At 41.6% G+C, this 18,455-nt stretch overlaps 1 protein-coding gene across 2 annotated transcripts in view; it reads left to right on the top strand.

The window, feature by feature from the left end:
• Window positions 1-2,192: 2,192 nt before the first annotated feature.
• Window positions 2,193-18,455, top strand: part of Cdkl1 (cyclin dependent kinase like 1) — a 52,447-nt gene continuing 36,184 nt past the window's right edge. For both annotated transcript variants that reach the window (XM_026391045.2, XM_026391044.2), the window contains exons 1-2: window positions 2,193-2,221; window positions 2,844-3,129. In XM_026391045.2, the coding sequence (XP_026246830.2) occupies window positions 2,962-3,129 (168 nt within the window). In that variant the 5' untranslated portion in view covers window positions 2,193-2,221; window positions 2,844-2,961. The remainder of the gene's footprint in view (window positions 2,222-2,843; window positions 3,130-18,455) is intronic.

The raw sequence follows: 18,455 nt of genomic DNA, 5'->3' as shown, positions 1-18,455 counted from the left end.
GCTAAGTGCCTCTGGCTCAAGGTTTCTCACAAGGTTGAACTTAACTTGTTGTCTGGGACTCCAGTCTCAAGATCTTAAGACTCACTGGAGAGAGGTGGCAGTGGGGAGATCCACTTCCAAGCTCACTCACATAGTTGTTGGTAGCATTCACTTTCTCATGGAATTGTTGGACAGGAGGCCTCAATTCTTCCCTAACTGTGGGCCTCTCTCAGTTCCTTTCCATAGAATAGCTCACAACATGGCACCTGGCTTCCTTCAGAGCAAGTGAACAAGAGACCACAAAAGAGTACCCAAGGGAGAAGTCACAGTCTTTTTGTAACCTAATCTCGGAAGAGATATTTCATCACTTTTGGCATGTTCTTTTCCTATATCAAATCTAGGGAAGGGGAGTATAAAAGGGCACAGATATCAGGAGGCAGGGATCATTAAGGGCCCTCTTAAAAGCTGTCTACCATAATACCCACAAAAATAAATATCTTCAGCTAATATTTCTACTTAATGTTGCAAGACTGAATGCTTTCCTCCTAAGATGAGCAATTAAGACAAGATATGTGCTCTCACCATGGTTATTTTAAAAGGGAATAAAAGAAATACTGATTAGGAAGAACTAAAATTATCCCTATTTTCAGATGACATGGTGGTCTACACAGAAATCACAAGGAATTTATAAAAACCTCCTAGAATCCATAAGTGATAAAACACCTAAATGGTAAATAAGGCTTAATCATTAAAGAAATGCAAACTGAAACCACTAAATATCACTACCCACCTATTAGAATGGCTAAAATCAAAAGAACTGGCATTCCAAATGCTGGTAAAGGTGTAGAGTAATTGGAACATTGCTGGCAAGAATGTAAAATGATACCGCCACTCAAGAAAACATTTTGGCAGTGACTTACAAAAACTCATATACTTATGATATGACCCAGCAGTCCCCTCCTAAGTATTTTCCTAAGAGAAATAAAAGTGTATAATCATACAAAAAGTCATGCATGAAGGTTTACAGAAGCTTGACATACAATCACTGAAAACCAGGAACAGATAAACAAATATTCATACATCTATACAGTGGAATACTACTCAGCAGTAAAAATGAAAGCATTGCTGATAAATGCAACCCGGTGGATGAATCTCAAATGCATTCTATTAATTGAAAGAAGTTTATTCTCAAAAGGCTGTAGTCTGTATTAGTTCATTTATATGCCATTCTGGAAAAGGCAAAGCTAAAGAGACAAAAAAAAAAAAAAATCGATGGTAGCTGTCATTTGAATTTCTGGGAGGTCTACAGACCACTTCTAGGCCATCCCTGGACCCAATTTTTATGCTCCTTCATTTTCCAGCCAGCCACAAAACCCTCTCTTCCCAGCTCCAGCTCCTTCCTGAACCCCACTAAGACTGGCATTTGGTAGCATGCTGCTTGGTATGGGGCTGGCCCCCTGTTTCATAGACAAGTGTTTTAATTTTCTCCCCGGAGGTCTTGCTTCTGAGGCAAGCATCGACCTCCTGGTGGGCGCACGGAATGGGGTGAATGGTAACTGTTGAGAGGGTGGGCCGATTGGCATTTTACCTATTTCATGATTTCCCTATATCCATCAACTGTCCACCATTGTGCTCAGATCTGAGCAGTAGGCGCCCAACTGGGAGAAAGATGGAAAAAAGAAACCTAAATCAGGTAAACCCCAAACTGTAAACTTCCACCTTCCACATGGGAAAGCCCGACTGCAGTGGAACCTTTGCTGCCAGTGGAGGGGTGTGCTGACTTCAGCCAATTTCAGCCATCCTATCTTCATTTTCTTTCCCTTTCGCCCTCTCATTCATTCATTGATGCACTGATCAGAACACAGTCGCTGTCCTCAAAGCGTTGACAAGTTAGCAGGGACACCAAAGAGTGTGAGCCCACGGAGCCGACTCTCCCAGGCAAGTGCAGACTTCACAGGCGGGGGCTCCCGGTGCAGGGTGTTCCCAGGTGACAGTGTCCTGTTTTCCACCACCTGCAGGAGTTCGCCGTCTTGCGGATCTCTGCGGGCGGGACATGCAGGGACCCAGGCCCACTGTCAGGACAGCTCTTCCCGAGAGGAACAGGGCGGGTAGGAGAGGAGTCGGGGTGCGGCGGCCCCGCCCAGACTAGCCGGTTCCCATAGGGATCGCGGGCCCGGCCCGCCGCGAGCCGAGCGAGTCTGGAGACCGAGTGGCGGGAGCAGGGCCTGGCATCCGTGGCGCAGTGAGTCCCGGGCCAGGAACCAGGCTCACCCCGGGGCCGGGGTGCGGGGAGCCCAGGCTGCCACGTGGCGCCGCGGAGGCTGCGCGGGGCGAGTGGCAAGGCTCCCGCGCGCGGGTGGCGTCCTCCTGCCACCGCGCGGCTGCAGTGGAGCGCGAGAGGAGGCTGAGCTCAACGAGTCCCGGGCCCGAGCTGCTGGGCCCGCGCAGAGGCCCGGGGCGTGGGCGTGCGGACACCTTGCAGGCCCAGAGGTCTCCGGCCGCGGGACCTCGCGGCCTCCCCCGCGGGGAACCGGGAGGTGTCCTCTTGCCGCAGAGAAATGAGACCCGAAATTAGAACCGGGGAAGCCCTGAGCTTTCCCGCTCCTCCAGCCAGCTCAGGTGTCTTGGATCGGATGAACTATAACATTAAAAAGATTATCTTACAGCTCGGCGCGTTTTAGGATGGTGGGTTACATTTTAAGTGGCAGAGTATATCATAGGCGGTTAAAATTGGGTTACCGAAGGCCACTGCCTCTAGGCTCACGTCCCTCACCGCGTGGCCGCTGCAGGGGGCGGGGCGGGGGCGGGCTTTAAAGATTTGAGTCCCCCTTGGTTCCAGGACCAGGGCCCTTGCTCTGTTCTAGGTCCTCTGCCACGACCCCTACCTGCCTGGGGCTCGAGTGCAGTCCCTTCGTGCCCATATTTCATAAACGACGTTGAAAGGCTATGTGAAACCATTTTAAGAAGATTTATTCCTCTGTAATGGAGAAGTATGAAAAAATTGGGAAAATTGGAGAAGGATCCTACGGAGTTGTTTTCAAATGCAGAAACAGGGACACGGGTCAGATCGTGGCCATCAAGAGGTTTCTGGAATCAGAAGATGACCCTGTCATAAAGAAAATCGCCCTTCGAGAAATCCGCATGCTCAAGGTAATTGATTCACTTTTGGGGGGTGGGGGTGGGGGTTAAGGGGATTGAGCTCAGGGGCACTCGACCCCTGAGCCACATCCCCAGCCCTATTCTGCATCTTATTTAGAGACAGGGTCTCCCTGAGTTGAATTTAGCTCCTTGAATGTTGCTGAGGCTGGCTTTGAATCCTGGCGATCCTCCTGTCTCAGCCTCCAGAGCTACTGGGATTACAGGAGTGCACCACCGCGTCTGGCTCATTTTTTCTTTAAAGTGAATTTTCAGGGATTAGAAAAATATTGAGTCCTGTAATGTTGGGCTGTGGGTACCTCTCCTGACTTCATGGCTTTGTGTCCTTAGTGACACAAATGGAATGTCTATGCACAAGTAAATAATTATGTAAGGAACCGGGAAGCATAGCTGCTGCTAAGTGGTAAGGTGGTATTCACTTTTAGAAATGCTGTGGACTATTTTATGTTTCCTTCCAATAGATTCTCTCCCACATCACCTGTGGACCTGGATTTTCAACAGCTAGTACACTGGATAGTGTAGGAATTTAAAACAACTCACTTTTGCTACCATTCTTGAATTTATTTATTTTTGCAGTGCTGGGGATTGAGCCCCGGAACCTGAACATCTACAGGATTTCATTACACCTTACGCATATACACTGTTAAAGCATCATAGTGTCCTGTTCTCTAAAAGAAGTGAAGCAATCCATTTTTCAGTGTTGATCTCCTAGTTCACACTAGGAGAACATGATAAGGGAGAGTGGTATTCATTACAACCAAAAGTAGTTCTCCTCTAATGGAAAGAGGTTCTTTTCTAAATTTCATGTAAATGCAATCCAAATCACAGTCTAGAATGTGACATGCTGAACAGAGTGGCCTTTACCTTTGTTTTACACAGTGATGACCTCAGTGTTCTGAGCTGTGCAACTGTGTGACAAGGGAAGAGTGATCCAGGGAAGGACAGATGCTTAAAATAATGGTTATTTAAGGTTGTACACCCTCCTTTTCAGATGCAAAATTCTTGGAAGGGTGGTGAGGTGGATTTCCTCACGACTCTCACTCCTGATGTACTGGGTTCCTAATCAGTCGAGCCTGTGCCACTCACCGTGGGTTCCCAGGCCTGGCAAGAACTCTCTAAATGTTGTTGGATCATGAAAATAGATTGTTGGGAGGCATGCTTGAAGCAGACTTTGAAATGTTTTATGTTGGCATGGAATGAGAGCTAAGGCATTCAGGGCAGGCAGTATATTGTCAGAAAAGGTGCATAAATAGAAAGCTCAGTATTTTGAGGGAACACAGGTAGAAACCCCAAAGTCTTGGCCAAGATGCCTGGTAGGTATTAACAGGCCAGAGGGACAAGGGGAGAGAAGAAAGCTGGGAACAAGTAGGAAGGGGTGTAAAGAGTTTGCTGGACCATGGGTCTAGCCCTGGTAGAAGGGATCAGTTGAGCATAGCTGCATTTTGGCAAATTTTTAAAATTATTGGTTCTTTTTAGTTATACATAACAGTAAAATCCATTTTGATATAATTATACAAGCATGGTATATATCTTATTCTTGTGGATGTACATGATGGTGGGATTCACTGTGTTATTTTCATATATGTATATGGGAAAATTGTCAAGATTCATTCCACTGTCTTTCCTTTTCCTATCTCCCCTTCCTTCTCTTCAACCACCCCCACTTTGTGGGTTAGGTTCCACATATCAGAGAAAACATTTAACCTTTGGCTTTTGGGGACTGGCTTACTTCACTTAGCACAATAGTCTCCAGGTTCATCCATTTGCAAATGTTGTAAAGCCATTCTTCTTTATGACTGAGTAATATTCTATTGTGTATATGTACCATATTTTCTTTATCCATTCATCTGTTGAAGGGCACCTAGGTTGGTTTAATAGCTTAATTAACTATTGTGAATTAAGCTGCTATAAACATTGATGTGACTGCATCATTTTTTCATATATTTGTTGATCACACATATTTCTTCTGTGAAGTGCCTGTTCAGTTCCTTTGCCCATTTATTGACTGGGTTATTTGGTGGGTTTTTTGTTTGTTTGTTTGTTTGTTTATTTAGTGTTTTTTTAGTTCTTTAGATATGATGGAAATTAATGCTCTATCTGAGGTGAAGGTGGCAAATATTTTCTCCCATTCTATAGGCTCTTTCTTCATGATCTTGATTGTTTCCTTTGCTACTATGGCAGTTTTTAAGGCAGCATGTCCACAATGCTTCACACTCTTAGTGTGGAAGGCACTTGTGAAGGTGTAGCTGTCCATTGGTAAATGCTTTTCAGGCTGATAATTATTATTGAGAAATCAATTTTACTAAGAATTTTTGGAAGAGTTTTTTTTTGAAAATTAGAAATACTTTTCAAATAATATTATTATGTTATTTAGGGGAAAAAGGTGTGACTCTTTTTCATGAAACAAATTCAATATTCGTTCTTCAACTATTTCCTAAACTAATTATAATTCACTGTTCACCAAGAGGTCCTACGGTAGTCAACTCTTTTTAGTGTTTTCAATTTTGAATCATAATTTTCCAGGTTATATAATCAGTCTTAAAATAAAAACAAATAATTGTCTTTCAACTTAATCTCAGTCAGTTCACAGTCTACTTTAGAGACAAAGTAAGTACTATTCTAATGGCAATAATTAAATTTTACTGTAACATCTGAGCTCACAGCAACTATTCTACCCTTTTACAAGCTTACTTTCTGTTGTAAAGAGAAGGAAAGAATTAAATTCATTCAGTCAGCGTTTTGAGTGTGGCACCTGTGCATAAGAGAACTGACATATGCTCATTTGGCAGGTGTTTCTAGAGCTCCTGCCTGGTACCAGGTACTGTTCTTGGTCCCTGCCTTCAGGAACTTACATCTTAGTAAGGAGACACCAATAGTAAACAAATAATTATATGTCAAGTAGTGAAAGAATTAAAGGAGGACAAGAGCCTAGCAGGCAAACTGGGGAGCTTGCCTTTTTACATAGTGGTTAGGAAAAGCCTTTATGAATGGCATTAGACCAGAGACCCGGAGGAAATGCAGGATGACTCACGCAGCTGTTAGGGGAAGAGCATTCCAGACAGAGGGCACTGGTAAGTTCACAGGCCCCAAGGTAGGATCAAGTGCATGTTCTAGGCATGTTCTGATGTGTCTAATGTGTCACTGTGTCTGGAGCAGAATAATGGAGGATGTGGTAGGAGATGATAGCTAGCAGTATCAATCTAATAGAGAGAAAAGTTGATGTTGTAGGAGTGTAGGGGGAAGAGAATCGCTGGAGCTGTGACCTTGAGTTACTAACCAGGACCATAACCAAAAAGAAAAGTAACAGCATATTAAAAGACCAGTTCAAAAACCACCTAGGAGATTATGCTGCCTCATTTTATTTGAAAATACTTGATTCTTTATATATGCTGTCCTTCATCTTTATGTAACAGGACCTTATAGCTGGCTCCAGGTTATGAGTGTAGAACTTCTTTCACCAGGGTATATGACATCCTCTGAAGTGCATCTGACACATGAGCCCTACAGGAAGGACTTCAACCCCTTTCCATTACTTGGGGTTTAAATATATTGGATGAGAGATGGTGTGGTCATGAGAGAAGCCAGAATACAGGGAGGGACAAGGTCTCTGAAGGAAAATCACCTTAAATAAAAAAGTCAGGCATGATGGGTTGAAGTCATCACAGGGCCTGTGGTGGGAACTGGGCACTGTTTTATCATGAAGCAGGTGAATATACTCAAACTCAGCCCAGCCCCTGGGGACTGTGTGTCAGCAAGGAAAGGTCTGTGTGGTTCAAAAAAAAAAAAAAAAAAAAAACACAAACCAGCCCTCTGAGAATAATTGTTTTACTAAGACCTCAAGCCCCTGTGATACCTGAACCTTCTCTCTGTGGAGTGAAAATGGTAGAACTATTGGAAGAAGAAGGAAATTATTCCATCTAGCAGTGGTGAAGAGAATCGATTATCCTAGGGGAGTAAGAGGTCAAGGATAGGACAGGGCCACTATGGATGCCTGGGTGACCTTCTACCTGTGGCAGGTGGAAGAGGGGGCATTAGAGTAGATCAATAGATGTCAGTCAAGGGCTGGAAGCAGCTTCTAGGACACTGTGACAGCTCTCTCAAAGACAAACAAAGAGGAGGAATCGCATTTTTCATTTGCAGGTAGGGGCTGGTGACCTAGTAGACTTGGACAAACTGCCAAGTAACATTACCTAGGGTGCAGGAGTTACACTAGTAACAACCGTAGAAGGTAGATATTGTTATCCCGTTTTACAAATGCATTTAGGATGGTTAATGATTTACCAAATCATCCTGGTTAGGAAGCTGGAATGCAGCTGTCCCAAGTCCACGCCCTGCTACTTTCACACATTAGAACCATGACTACACTGGGCACTGCACTCTGAATTCTCCAGTGACTTTGTCCTTGCTTCTGAAGGGCCTTCCCTGTGAGATTCATGACTTTCGTGAAGTCTGAGTGCAGATTCTCACTGGAACAGTGGTTCTTTTCAACTCTCATTGCAAAGCCCTATAGATTATTTTAGGAGGCAGAAAGTTATGGTTTGCCACCAACAAGGATGAGAATAAACATGGGGGAAAATGTTTAAAACTTTTCTATAAATATTACAATAGAATACACGCATTCTAAATGAGAATACTATCACTGCTAAGAGGAGGAAAATTAGTCATTGGAGTTGGATGGCAAAACATATCGAACCTTGTTATTGTATGAAGCAAGTATATAGGTACATATTGTACCTAGACAGATACCCAATGTATTTGTGGCATTACATGTTCTTAGGTCCAGCGATTAGGAAAAAATATATAAAAGATTTCTGTAATCCCAGCAACCTGGGAGGCTAAGACAGGAACTTTAAAAATTATGGAAGCTCTAATTAGATTCTAGTGCTAGGGAGCAATTTGCATATCTCAAAATAAAATAAAAAAAACAGGGCTGGGGATGTAGCTCAGAGGTAGCTTGCCCTGGGTTAAATCCCCAATACCACAAAACAAAACAAACAAACAAAACCCTTGAGTGGGGGAATGAAAAAAGATACTTGTGGTGTGGGCAACTGAGACTGTGTGTGCTGTGGGCCAGAAACATGCTGTCATTTGAATCTAATTAATCATGAACAGTAATAGCATGCAGAATGTTCAGAACTGCTCCTTTTTGCCTGTCACCCCACTTCCAATAGCCTCATAGGGCTGTGTGGCTGCACAGGGACCAGAACCTTGTTGAGAATTTGCCTGATTCCACCCAAAGCAGTCATTTGACCTTGGGCAAGCTCCAACACCTCCTGGAACCTGGCCCAGCTTATCTCCATGATTTATGTCTCTGTTGGGTACTGCTTTGCTGACTCAGCTGAGGCGAGCAGAGTGCTCTTGGGTCAAACTTCTAATAGCGGTCAGACAGCTTCAAGGATGCAGGAGCAGAAGAGGGAAGGTCGAAAAGGACAGTAACTGGGAGAGAGAAGAGCACAGGTGGAAAGGAGGAAGGCTGGACTTTAAGATAGGGCTGTCCCCAAGGTTAGGTGCTGGAGGGAAAGCACTTCACACAGCCTCCCTAAGAGGCTCACTGTCTGCAAACATTGGATCCCAAATACTACTGGGCAAAGTACCATCCTGGTGATAGGCGTGCACTGTGAGGAGCAGGATCGACAAAGTTCCCTGTGATTCAACACAAAGCATTAAGTGCTTCACTCAATGTGCCAGGGCCCCATTCTACTCAATGCTACCAGAGGGCCATGCAAATTGTTCCCTAGCGCTAGAATCTAATCAGAGCTTTCATAATTTTTAAAGGCATCTGCTTTCCCAATGTTATTTGGGAAGGAATATTTCCGAAAGCAGTAAAAACTTTAATGGGAAATCTTGTGGCATCTTTAAGAATTTAGTCCTGGCAAAATAAAGGAAAAAAAAATTAGTCCTAAAAGGGGCCCCTTTTCTTCAAATCATTCACTTGGTTAGTTTAAATGGATTAGTAGCATGTGTCTATATAAATAGTTTTAGCCATGTTGGGCATTTTCTGTTATAGGAGATTACACATTCCAGTATCTGTGGGGAGCACAGTCGTACCATAGTGTGTGAAATGTAGGACAAGACTGACAGGAGGAGACTGGGGAACATCTCTGAAGTGACTAGCCACCGCTCAGCTCTCTGAGCCATGAACACAGGGTGCTGGATTCGCAGTCTTTTTTAAAGACCAGAAAATTCTAATTTTATGTAAAAGTCCTGGGCTGTTCTCTATAAAATTGTTATTTTGGAAAAAAAACTCAAAATAGATAAAAGTGTAAAGAATAATACAATGAATATCTGTGTGGCCCTAACTACATTCACTCATCAGCCATTAGAATTTCGTTACATTTCCTTTTCTTGCTCTGGCTCTGGCTTTCTCTGGCATGTTCTCTCTCTCTCTCTCTCTCTCTCTCTCTCTCTCTCTCTCTCTCTCTCTCTCTCTGTCACACACACACACACACACACACACACACGGACACACACACAGACACACACACACACTTTTTTTCCCCTGAATCATCTCCCTAAATATTTAGCATAAAACTCTTAGGACAAAGACATTCTTCTATATAACCATTTTGTGGTTTCCATACTCAATCAACTCAAATAATCTTATCTAATATAGTCTATGCTCTGTTATCTTATTGTTCCAATAATAGCTATAAAACTATATGTATAATAACATAAAAATGTATAAAAACTAATATAGGGCTGGGGTTGTGGCTCAGCAGTAGAGTGCTCACCTAGCATGTGCAAGGCCCTGGGTTCAATCCTCAGCACCACATAAAAATAAATAAATAAAGATATTGTGTCCAACTAAAAAAAATAAATATAAAAAAACTAATATATTGTTAGTTAATGTCTATCTTTCTATATAAAACTTTCACCTAGTGGTTTTAATATCTATTGATGGTCTTTGCCTGAATCAATTACAATCAGTTATTATAACACTTATTTTTCTATAATTCTTTCTACTTCTTAGTTGTTGTAAAGAACTTTCCTTTACCCCTCACAACACATGTTTTTTAATATCACTGTGGTTCATGAATTCTTTTTTACTCCACATTTATCAATATTATTCTTTTTGAATAATATCATGTGTTTGGCCATGTGGGGCTACTTTGATCCTGCTCCAGTATCCTGACAGATGTCCATCATTCTTTGAGCACTTCTTTATTGTGCAGCACAACAAAATATTCCAAGTTCATCCCCACCCCTGTGATCAGCCATTTCCCCAGAGACCTTTTAGGGATAATAATATCTCCTGATTTTAAAATACTAACAATTAATTTTTTTTAAACAGTTTTAAACACCATTCAGTCCCAATAAAACACATATGCAGATATTGTTTGGCCTGCAGGCTGCCAGTTTGGGGCCTTTGAATCATGCAGTTCTTGTTCTATGCAGATATTGTCATTACAGATTAGCAGCGATCTGGCCGTTAATGTTCATTACTGATAGATGGTATAGACGGATGTCAGGAGTTTATGTAAACTGGTTGTCAACAGCATGGAAGACAAAGCAGAACATTTCCTTGCCCACAAGGATAGAAACCAAACAGTCCCTTATCATCATCTCTCTCTATTTGTTCAACAAGTGGAGACCTGTTTAATTTTGTTTTTACAAGATAATGTACAAACTGCAAATAGTAACAGACTTTGGTTTGTTTATAGGAAGATATTTTAGGCTTAGCTCACAGTTGTGTTTATCTAGGAAGATTGTATTCCTGCTATATAGTGAACTCCTAAGTGATAAAGCTGCCTTGTAAATACTTCAAGAACAAAAGAAGCAGAGATCAACAAGCTGGCTTGTTACCTTCAAGACCCCCAGTTTGCAGGGAGATGTCCTCGTCCTAATCTTCTACACGGGTCCTGCCACACACCTTAGACTCTAGAAAATGAAATAGCACAGGGCAGAAGGAGTCAGAATAAGTGGGTTTTGTAAAGTTTTTATTAACAATTGTCTATAATTATGTTTATATTATTGAATGATCAGGTCAAGGTAAGTATCATATCTGTGATCTCAAACTTTTATCATTTTGTTGTGGTGAGAACACTTAAAATCCTCTTTTAGCTATTTTGAAATATATATTGGACTGGGGTTGTGTTTGGTGGTAGAGCACTTGTCCAGCATGTGTGAGACACTGAGTTTGATCCTCAGCACCACATACAAATAAATGAATAAAATAAAAGTCCATCAATGTCTAAAAAAATTTTTTAAAGAAATATATAATAAATTATTTCTAGCTATAGTGACCTTGCTGTGCTAAACATATCACCAAAACTTCAGAATAAATGATTTTATAATTCAGTTTGATTTAAAACAAATATATATATAAAAAACAAATAATTATATATGATTATTGCTTTTTGACCACTTAAATTATTTTTATTTTTCACAAATAAAATTTCTAGATAGATAGCCAATATTACATATAGTTATTATAAAACATTCAAACCAGTTGAGCATGATGGTGCATGCTTGTAATCACTACTCCCCATGAAGTTGAGGCAGAAGGATCAAAAGTTTGAGGCCAGCACTCCTCCTGCCTCAGCCTCCAGAGTACCTGGTATTACAGCATTAACCATGCACCCAGCTAGAATGGAAAATTTTCCAAATGGGCCAGGCATGTGTCTTTCACTTTAACTTTTTAAAATGTTTAATTCACCGTTATATTTGGCAGGATTAATGTTTTAGGCCACAAATTTGCTTTCAACGGACATATTTTCTTGCTAATTTTTAACCTTCTTTGTTACTTATTAACATTGAAAGCCCTTGAGTAAAAACACTGTTGGATAAAATTGCCAGGTAGAAAATCTTTGAACTTCATCGCTCTCTTCTGTTGGGACAATGAAAGAAAGGTAGGAGTTTCTCAACCAACTGATGCTGTCAGCCACATATAAAAACCAAACAAATTATTTTCTTTATGTCTATCAGTACGTTACTGCATTAATTTTTGGCTGCATCAGTGTTATCTGTCATTGTGCTCACATTTATACTGTTACCTCTTTCCTAGTACACTTCACCTACTCTATTAGTCAATAAAACAGGTCAAGCATCCCACTGTGTGCATTGCTAGCCTGTGCTGGAGAGGAATTCATTAGAGGTCTCTGGCCAGAGGAGCAGCCTGGCACATTCTGTTCCCTCCCGGTGATCACCAGCCAACCTAAGACAGCCCCCTGGCCCGAGCTCTCCACCCAGTGGATCCAGCTTTTCAGTCCTCCAGTCCACATTATCTCACCTTTTTCCTTCTCTAGCCATCCACCCAAGAAAGACGCTAGCCACAGTGACTCCCTGGGGATTCTTGGCATTTGGAGGAACTGTGAGTTAAGAAGTCTCTTTTATCAAGAGTGTTATAGAAGGACTCCTCAGCAACACCAAGGAAAATGAGAAATATTTTCCTTTAGGCTGGAGATGGAAGTAATAATCTAAATAGAGGTTTTTTCTTATTAAAAATAGTCCCCCTGGGCTGGGGATATGGCTCAAGCGGTAGCGCGCTCGCCTGGCATGTGTGCGGCCCGGGTTCGATCCTCAGCACCACATACCAACAAAGATGTTGTGTCCACCGAGAACTAAAAAAAATAAATATTAAAAAAAAAATAGTCCCCTGGGCTGTGATTGTGGCTCAGCTGTAGAGCGCTTACCTAGCATGGGTGGGACCCGGGTTCGATCCTCAGCACCACATAAAAATAAAGGCATTGTGTTGTGTCCATCTACACCTAAAAAATAAATAAAATTTCTTTTAAAAAAATAGACCCCCCCACACACAACAGGGATCTACTAACTAGGGCTCTGAATTAACTTTAAAATATTTAACTAGGTTTTTAACATAGCAAAGGGACTTAAGGAAATAATTTTAACCCATATGTATGATAAAGCAGTATATGCTTATGTAAAAAAAAAAATTAAACAGAAACATGAAAGTACAGAAGAATGTAAAGTGAAAAAAAAAGTCTCCCTTGCCCTTTACTCCCCATTCTCATCCTCCTTCCAACAATCTTTTTCTTGTGTATCACTCTAAAAGAGTTCTTTGTTTGTCTAGGGACATATATTACCTTACAAACCAGGTAAAAATACTATCATATTTTATATATAATATATACTCTTCTGCAATTTCCTTTTTATACTTAGTAGTTTATCTTGGACATTTTTGCAAGTCAATGCATAAATATATGCCTTATTCCCTTTTCAACAGCCGCATAGTATTTCATCATTTGTAATGTACTATGAAGTCCTAAGATTGATTTATCTGATTGATATTAATTGCGTATTTGCGGTTTTCCAGTGGCCAATCAAGTACACAAAAAAACCTGCCATATTTGTAAGAATATTAGGGATAATTTCCACAAGTGGATCATTGGTAGTGGTGATGAGAGACTCCAATCCTACTTTCACTCCTGGTTCTAAGACCTACTGGCTGTTGGTGACACGTTACCATGTGGTGACTGCTGGCTCAATGGGCATATCCCTGAAGGGTAATGAATACAAATTCCATTGTTTGGTTGGGCTGGCTACCCATAGTTGGTGAGCTATGAAGTAGAACCATAGCATGATATATGCTAATTATCATGTCTCCTTTGCTGTGAAATGTGTCCCTTGTCCTCATGTGTGAACCCCTGTGCCAGTAAAGAAAGCTCTTGCTAAACCCTGGGATTATGGTACAAGCAGGAAAGGTACAACCCATCTCTAGAGTTAGTATCAATTCCATTAAAGAAAAACTACTCTCTCATCCACATTGTGGCCGGTTTCATTAAAGAAGAGCATATGTCAGGGACTCAGTTTGAGGTTATTGATTTGGGGGGAGGGGAGTTGGTTTCTCTCCCTCCCCCTTCCTCTTCTTCTTCTTCTTATTCCTGCCCCCCCCTCTCGGTACTGGGAGTTGATCAGGGGCACTTTACCTCTGAACTATATCCCCAGTTCTTTTTATTTTCTTTTTTTTAATTATTGAATTATTAATCTATTTATTTATTTATTATTATTATTTTTAGTCATACATGACAGTACAATGCATTTTGATATATAATATATACATGGAATGTACTTACATCAATCATATTGTCTATTCTGCTGCCCTTCCTATCCTCAATTTATTTATTATTTGTTCTTTTTAGTTGTACATGACAGTAGAATGTATTTTGACATATCACACATACATGGAATATAACTCCCATTCTTGTGGTTGTACATGATGTGGATGTCTGATTCGTTCTACTGTCTGTCCCATTCCCATCCTTTCTCCCTTCTCCCATACCCCCCTGTTCATTGCAGTGAACTTACACTCCTCCCTCCCTACTGCCGATTGTGAGTCAGCATCCACATATCAGAGAGAACATTCAGCCTTGGGTTGTTCTGGATTTCACTTAGCATGTGTTTCAGTCAGCTTTTTTGGCCACTGCTGTGACTAAAGGACCCGACCAGCAGAACTGTAGAGGCTCACAGTTTCAGAGGTCTCAATCCATAAATAGCCAGCTCCATTCTTCAGGGCTCAAGGTGAGAAAGGAACAACATGGCAGAAGAATGTGGCAGAGGGAAGTGGCTTACATGGTGATCAGGACGCAGAGAGAGTCCACTCTTCAGATACCCCAAACCACGCTCCAATTCCCACCTCCTCCAGCCACACCCTACCACTTCAGTTATGACTCAGTTAATCCCTATCAGGGGATTAATGACTCTTACAATCAAATGATTTCTCCTCTGAACCTTCTTGCATTGTCTCACTCACATCCAAACCATAACAGCATAATAGCCTCCAGTTCCATCCATTTACTGGCAAATGCCACAATTTTATTTTTCTTTATGGCTAATATTCCATTATGTACCATATGTACCACCCCAGTTATTTTTTATTTGAGACAGGCTCTCACCAACTTGCTGAAGCTGGCCTTTAACTTGCCTTCCTCCTGCCTCAGCCTCCCAAGTCTCTGAGATTATCAGCCTGCACCACCACGACCAGCTCTTCTTGAGTTTTTGCCATTAGTATGTTGAGTACTCAGCAGCAGCCAAGGCTGGATCTACCTTGTAAAGAGACTGCCAGTGTTGTTGCCTCATGATCAGGTGCTCATTCTACTAAGGCACCATGGCATGCCAGGAGCTGGACACCTCCAGTATGACCTAACACACTGAGTTATGGGTTCTGAGTGGTAGGGAAGCTTTGACCTTCTGCAAAGTTCTCTCTTACTCTGGGTTCTAAAGAAATGTTAGCAGCCTTCTAAATCACTTGACAAATTACAGCAGTATTCCTAAGGGCTATTTATACTGCCTCCAAAATCCAAAAAGATCCACCAAGAGCAATCCCTCTTTTTTAATGGTAGGGGATCCAAGGTGCAACAATTGCCAATTTAAAGAGGTTGTCTCATGTGACTCCTTTTGTGTACAAGCAGAGAAATGAAAAATTGTGCTCCATATGTATAGTATAAATTGAAATACATTCTTCTGTCATGTATAACAAGTTAGAAGAAATAAATAAGTTAATAAAATTTTTTTTTTAAAAAAGAGGTTGTCTCAGTATGCCCCAGGCCATTAAGTTCCTAGAACATCACCCCTATCCCATTCCCTGGAAGATTTTTTCCCACTCTCTAGCACATATCTGTCTTCATTGGATAATCAGAGCACTTGCCATTTTTGCTCACTAGAAATCAATTACCAGAAGCTCCAGTTACCATGGTGTCATCAATATAATTGAGCAGGATGATATTCTGTGGAATATCAAGAAATCAGCATTCCTGTGGACCATACAGACAGCAAGAAAGTTAACCTTGAGCAAGAGAGTAAATGTGAACCAGTCTATTCCATGAGAAAATGGACTTTTTTCCATCCTATTTGATGACTGGATTTGGAAAGAACACATTCACTAGATCAACGTTTGCATGTTGAATGTCAGAAATTATGTGTATGTATTCCAGGAAAGATACCACATCTGGCCCAACTGAAAGATACCACTTCTTGCTGAAACTGAAACTATGAATTGCTTGAGTTTATAGTAGTCTGCCAGGTGAATTGTGTGAAGATGTGATAGGGACTACCACCTCTGTGTCCTAATGGTGATATTAATTTCTCCTGGAACATGGTTTTGCTTCTGTTTTGACTAGGGTTGTATTGAAGGAGGGGAAGAATTTTCAGAGGCTTCTATTTGGACCTTTCTGTAATATTGACTCTTACTCATGGGACCAATGTGAGGGTTTGCCAACTGCTAAGTGACTGTGTCTCAGTTTTGAACTTGAAAGTGGAGGAAATAATCTCAAGGGTGGATCTATAGACCTATAAGGTCCAGTCTCAGACAGTACTCTATCAGGTGGCCACAACAGCATTTTGGGGTCCCCAGTTTATCAGTGTCAGCTCAGATCTTGTAGCCATATCCCTTCCTGCAGCTTACTTTGGTAAGTGGTCACAGATCACTTTAGAAAGCATTTGAAGAATACTTGTGGTATTGCAGGATCTTTCCTTAAGGTGATGCTGGTTATAAACTAACTTAGATCTCAAAACTGGGTGAAGAACTGCCCCATTCTAAAAGTTGACATCAACCTTCTACTTGCCATCTCTGGATTTCTTTTGGAAATACATGTCAAGTAACACACTAGCCCCCTGCCCTTCTATATCACCAATAAGAACTTCATAGTAAGGTCCTATTTGTGCATCAGCACAGATTTCTGTGAAGTAAGGTCGTCTGGCCTTCCTTCCCATTATGATCATATGTGTACCTTGCCACTCTCAGAACCTGATCTCTGCCACCCTGGAATCATATTATTCCCATTGGAACCAGTAAGCCTAGTTTCATTGTAGTATCTCCAGCCTGTCTACCCATCCCACAGAGGAAAATCACCAAGGAACTTCTCACAGTTGATGGTGCCTCTTCCTATTCCCTATGCTTTCATGGAGAGAGTAGCCTTTGGGCCTTCCAAGGAAACATAATCAAGTGTTGGGTGCTAGAGCCCTCCATGGTCATCCACTATCACATTTCCACTTCTCAAGTTCCTAGGCTCCTTCCTCAAAACTCTGCCAATGCAGTTTCAGCATGTCCACTTTACCTACTGAAAGCCTAACCTTCAAGAGCTATGCCAGCAACACATTTAAGACTGTCATCATAAAAAGACAGTCATATCAAGAATGAAGTCCCAAGTTACAGGACAGTGCTTCTTTATCAGTGAATTTCCCCCTCTCCAGCCTTTGTGTCTGTGATCCAATACCTGAAAGATTCCTGCTGATTAATATGAGCCAGGTCTTGTAATTTTGAATAGAGTTATTTCCCGAGGCTCTTGTTTACTACCTCATTTCAGTTAAAGGTCTATGGGCCCTGGGAGGAAGTGGAATCAAATCTCAGGAGGACAAGCATCCTCCTCCTCAAATGAGGACTTTTCAGGTCTCTATGTAAGAAGCAGCAGTGGCAATGGGCAGAAGGTGCTTCTCTCACCCCAGAGGGTTCAGGAAAATTTGAAGGTTTAAGGTTTTCAGATTCATCTCTCCACATGTCACTATCCCAGATCTCAGGATCCTTCTTTTTTCCTGTCTACTGGTGATTGATCCAGTTCCAGAATTCCATTCTGTAGACTTGCTAGTGGGGGTCCACTTCTGAGAACAACTGTCTGTTAGTAGTGTGTTCTGGGAAGTGAGACTAGAGAGCAGAAGTAGGGGACAGGAGAGCAGGAAAGGAAGAGAAACCAATGCAAGAGGCTAAGAGGTCTCAGGCCCTTCCAAGTGTTTTACCGTGCTGCTCTAGAAGTCCATGAGAAATACATGGGGCTGTTTTATTATAATTATTGTAAAGGAGGGAAGAACACCACCATTCTCCACTCTGGGTGGAGGTTTGTGCCTGAGGGATTACTGCAAAAGTCCCTACGTAACTAAGACTTAGAGTCAAGTTCAAAAGTTTTAAAGCCTTGTGAAAAAAATATTTTACTGGAGCAACTCCCACTTTCTAAACTTCAATTTCTGTCTTTTTGTTATTTACCACAGTTGTGGGAGAAGAAGAATGTTTTTGAAAGCAAAACAGGAAATTGCCATTGAGAAAATGGTCTGTTGCTTTTCCCCAAAGCACAGACACAGGATAAACATTCCCCCTCCCCTCACAAAGAACCCAGACCAGAGCCTCCTTGACACCCGAGGGACAGGAAAGACCATAGATGCAGTGATCAGTGTCAAAATGTGTGACTTCCACAAACAGATAGACTTGTTCTTATTTATCTTGAAGAAATGCAGATGTGTATTGCTTGCACATTTTTCCTCTTTCAGTAGAAACATGGGTACTCTGAATGTTTCACTTTTAACTCTAAGACATGATGATGTGAGTCATGTCTCATTTGGTGTTAGTGTCAGGAGCCCTGGGGACTATGGGGAAC

This window comes from Urocitellus parryii, chromosome 6 (assembly GCF_045843805.1).
Source record: "Urocitellus parryii isolate mUroPar1 chromosome 6, mUroPar1.hap1, whole genome shotgun sequence".
Classification (NCBI taxonomy): Eukaryota; Metazoa; Chordata; class Mammalia; order Rodentia; family Sciuridae; genus Urocitellus; species Urocitellus parryii.
Note: the sequence above shows the minus strand (reverse complement) of the source record. Positions and strands in the feature narration are given on the sequence as shown.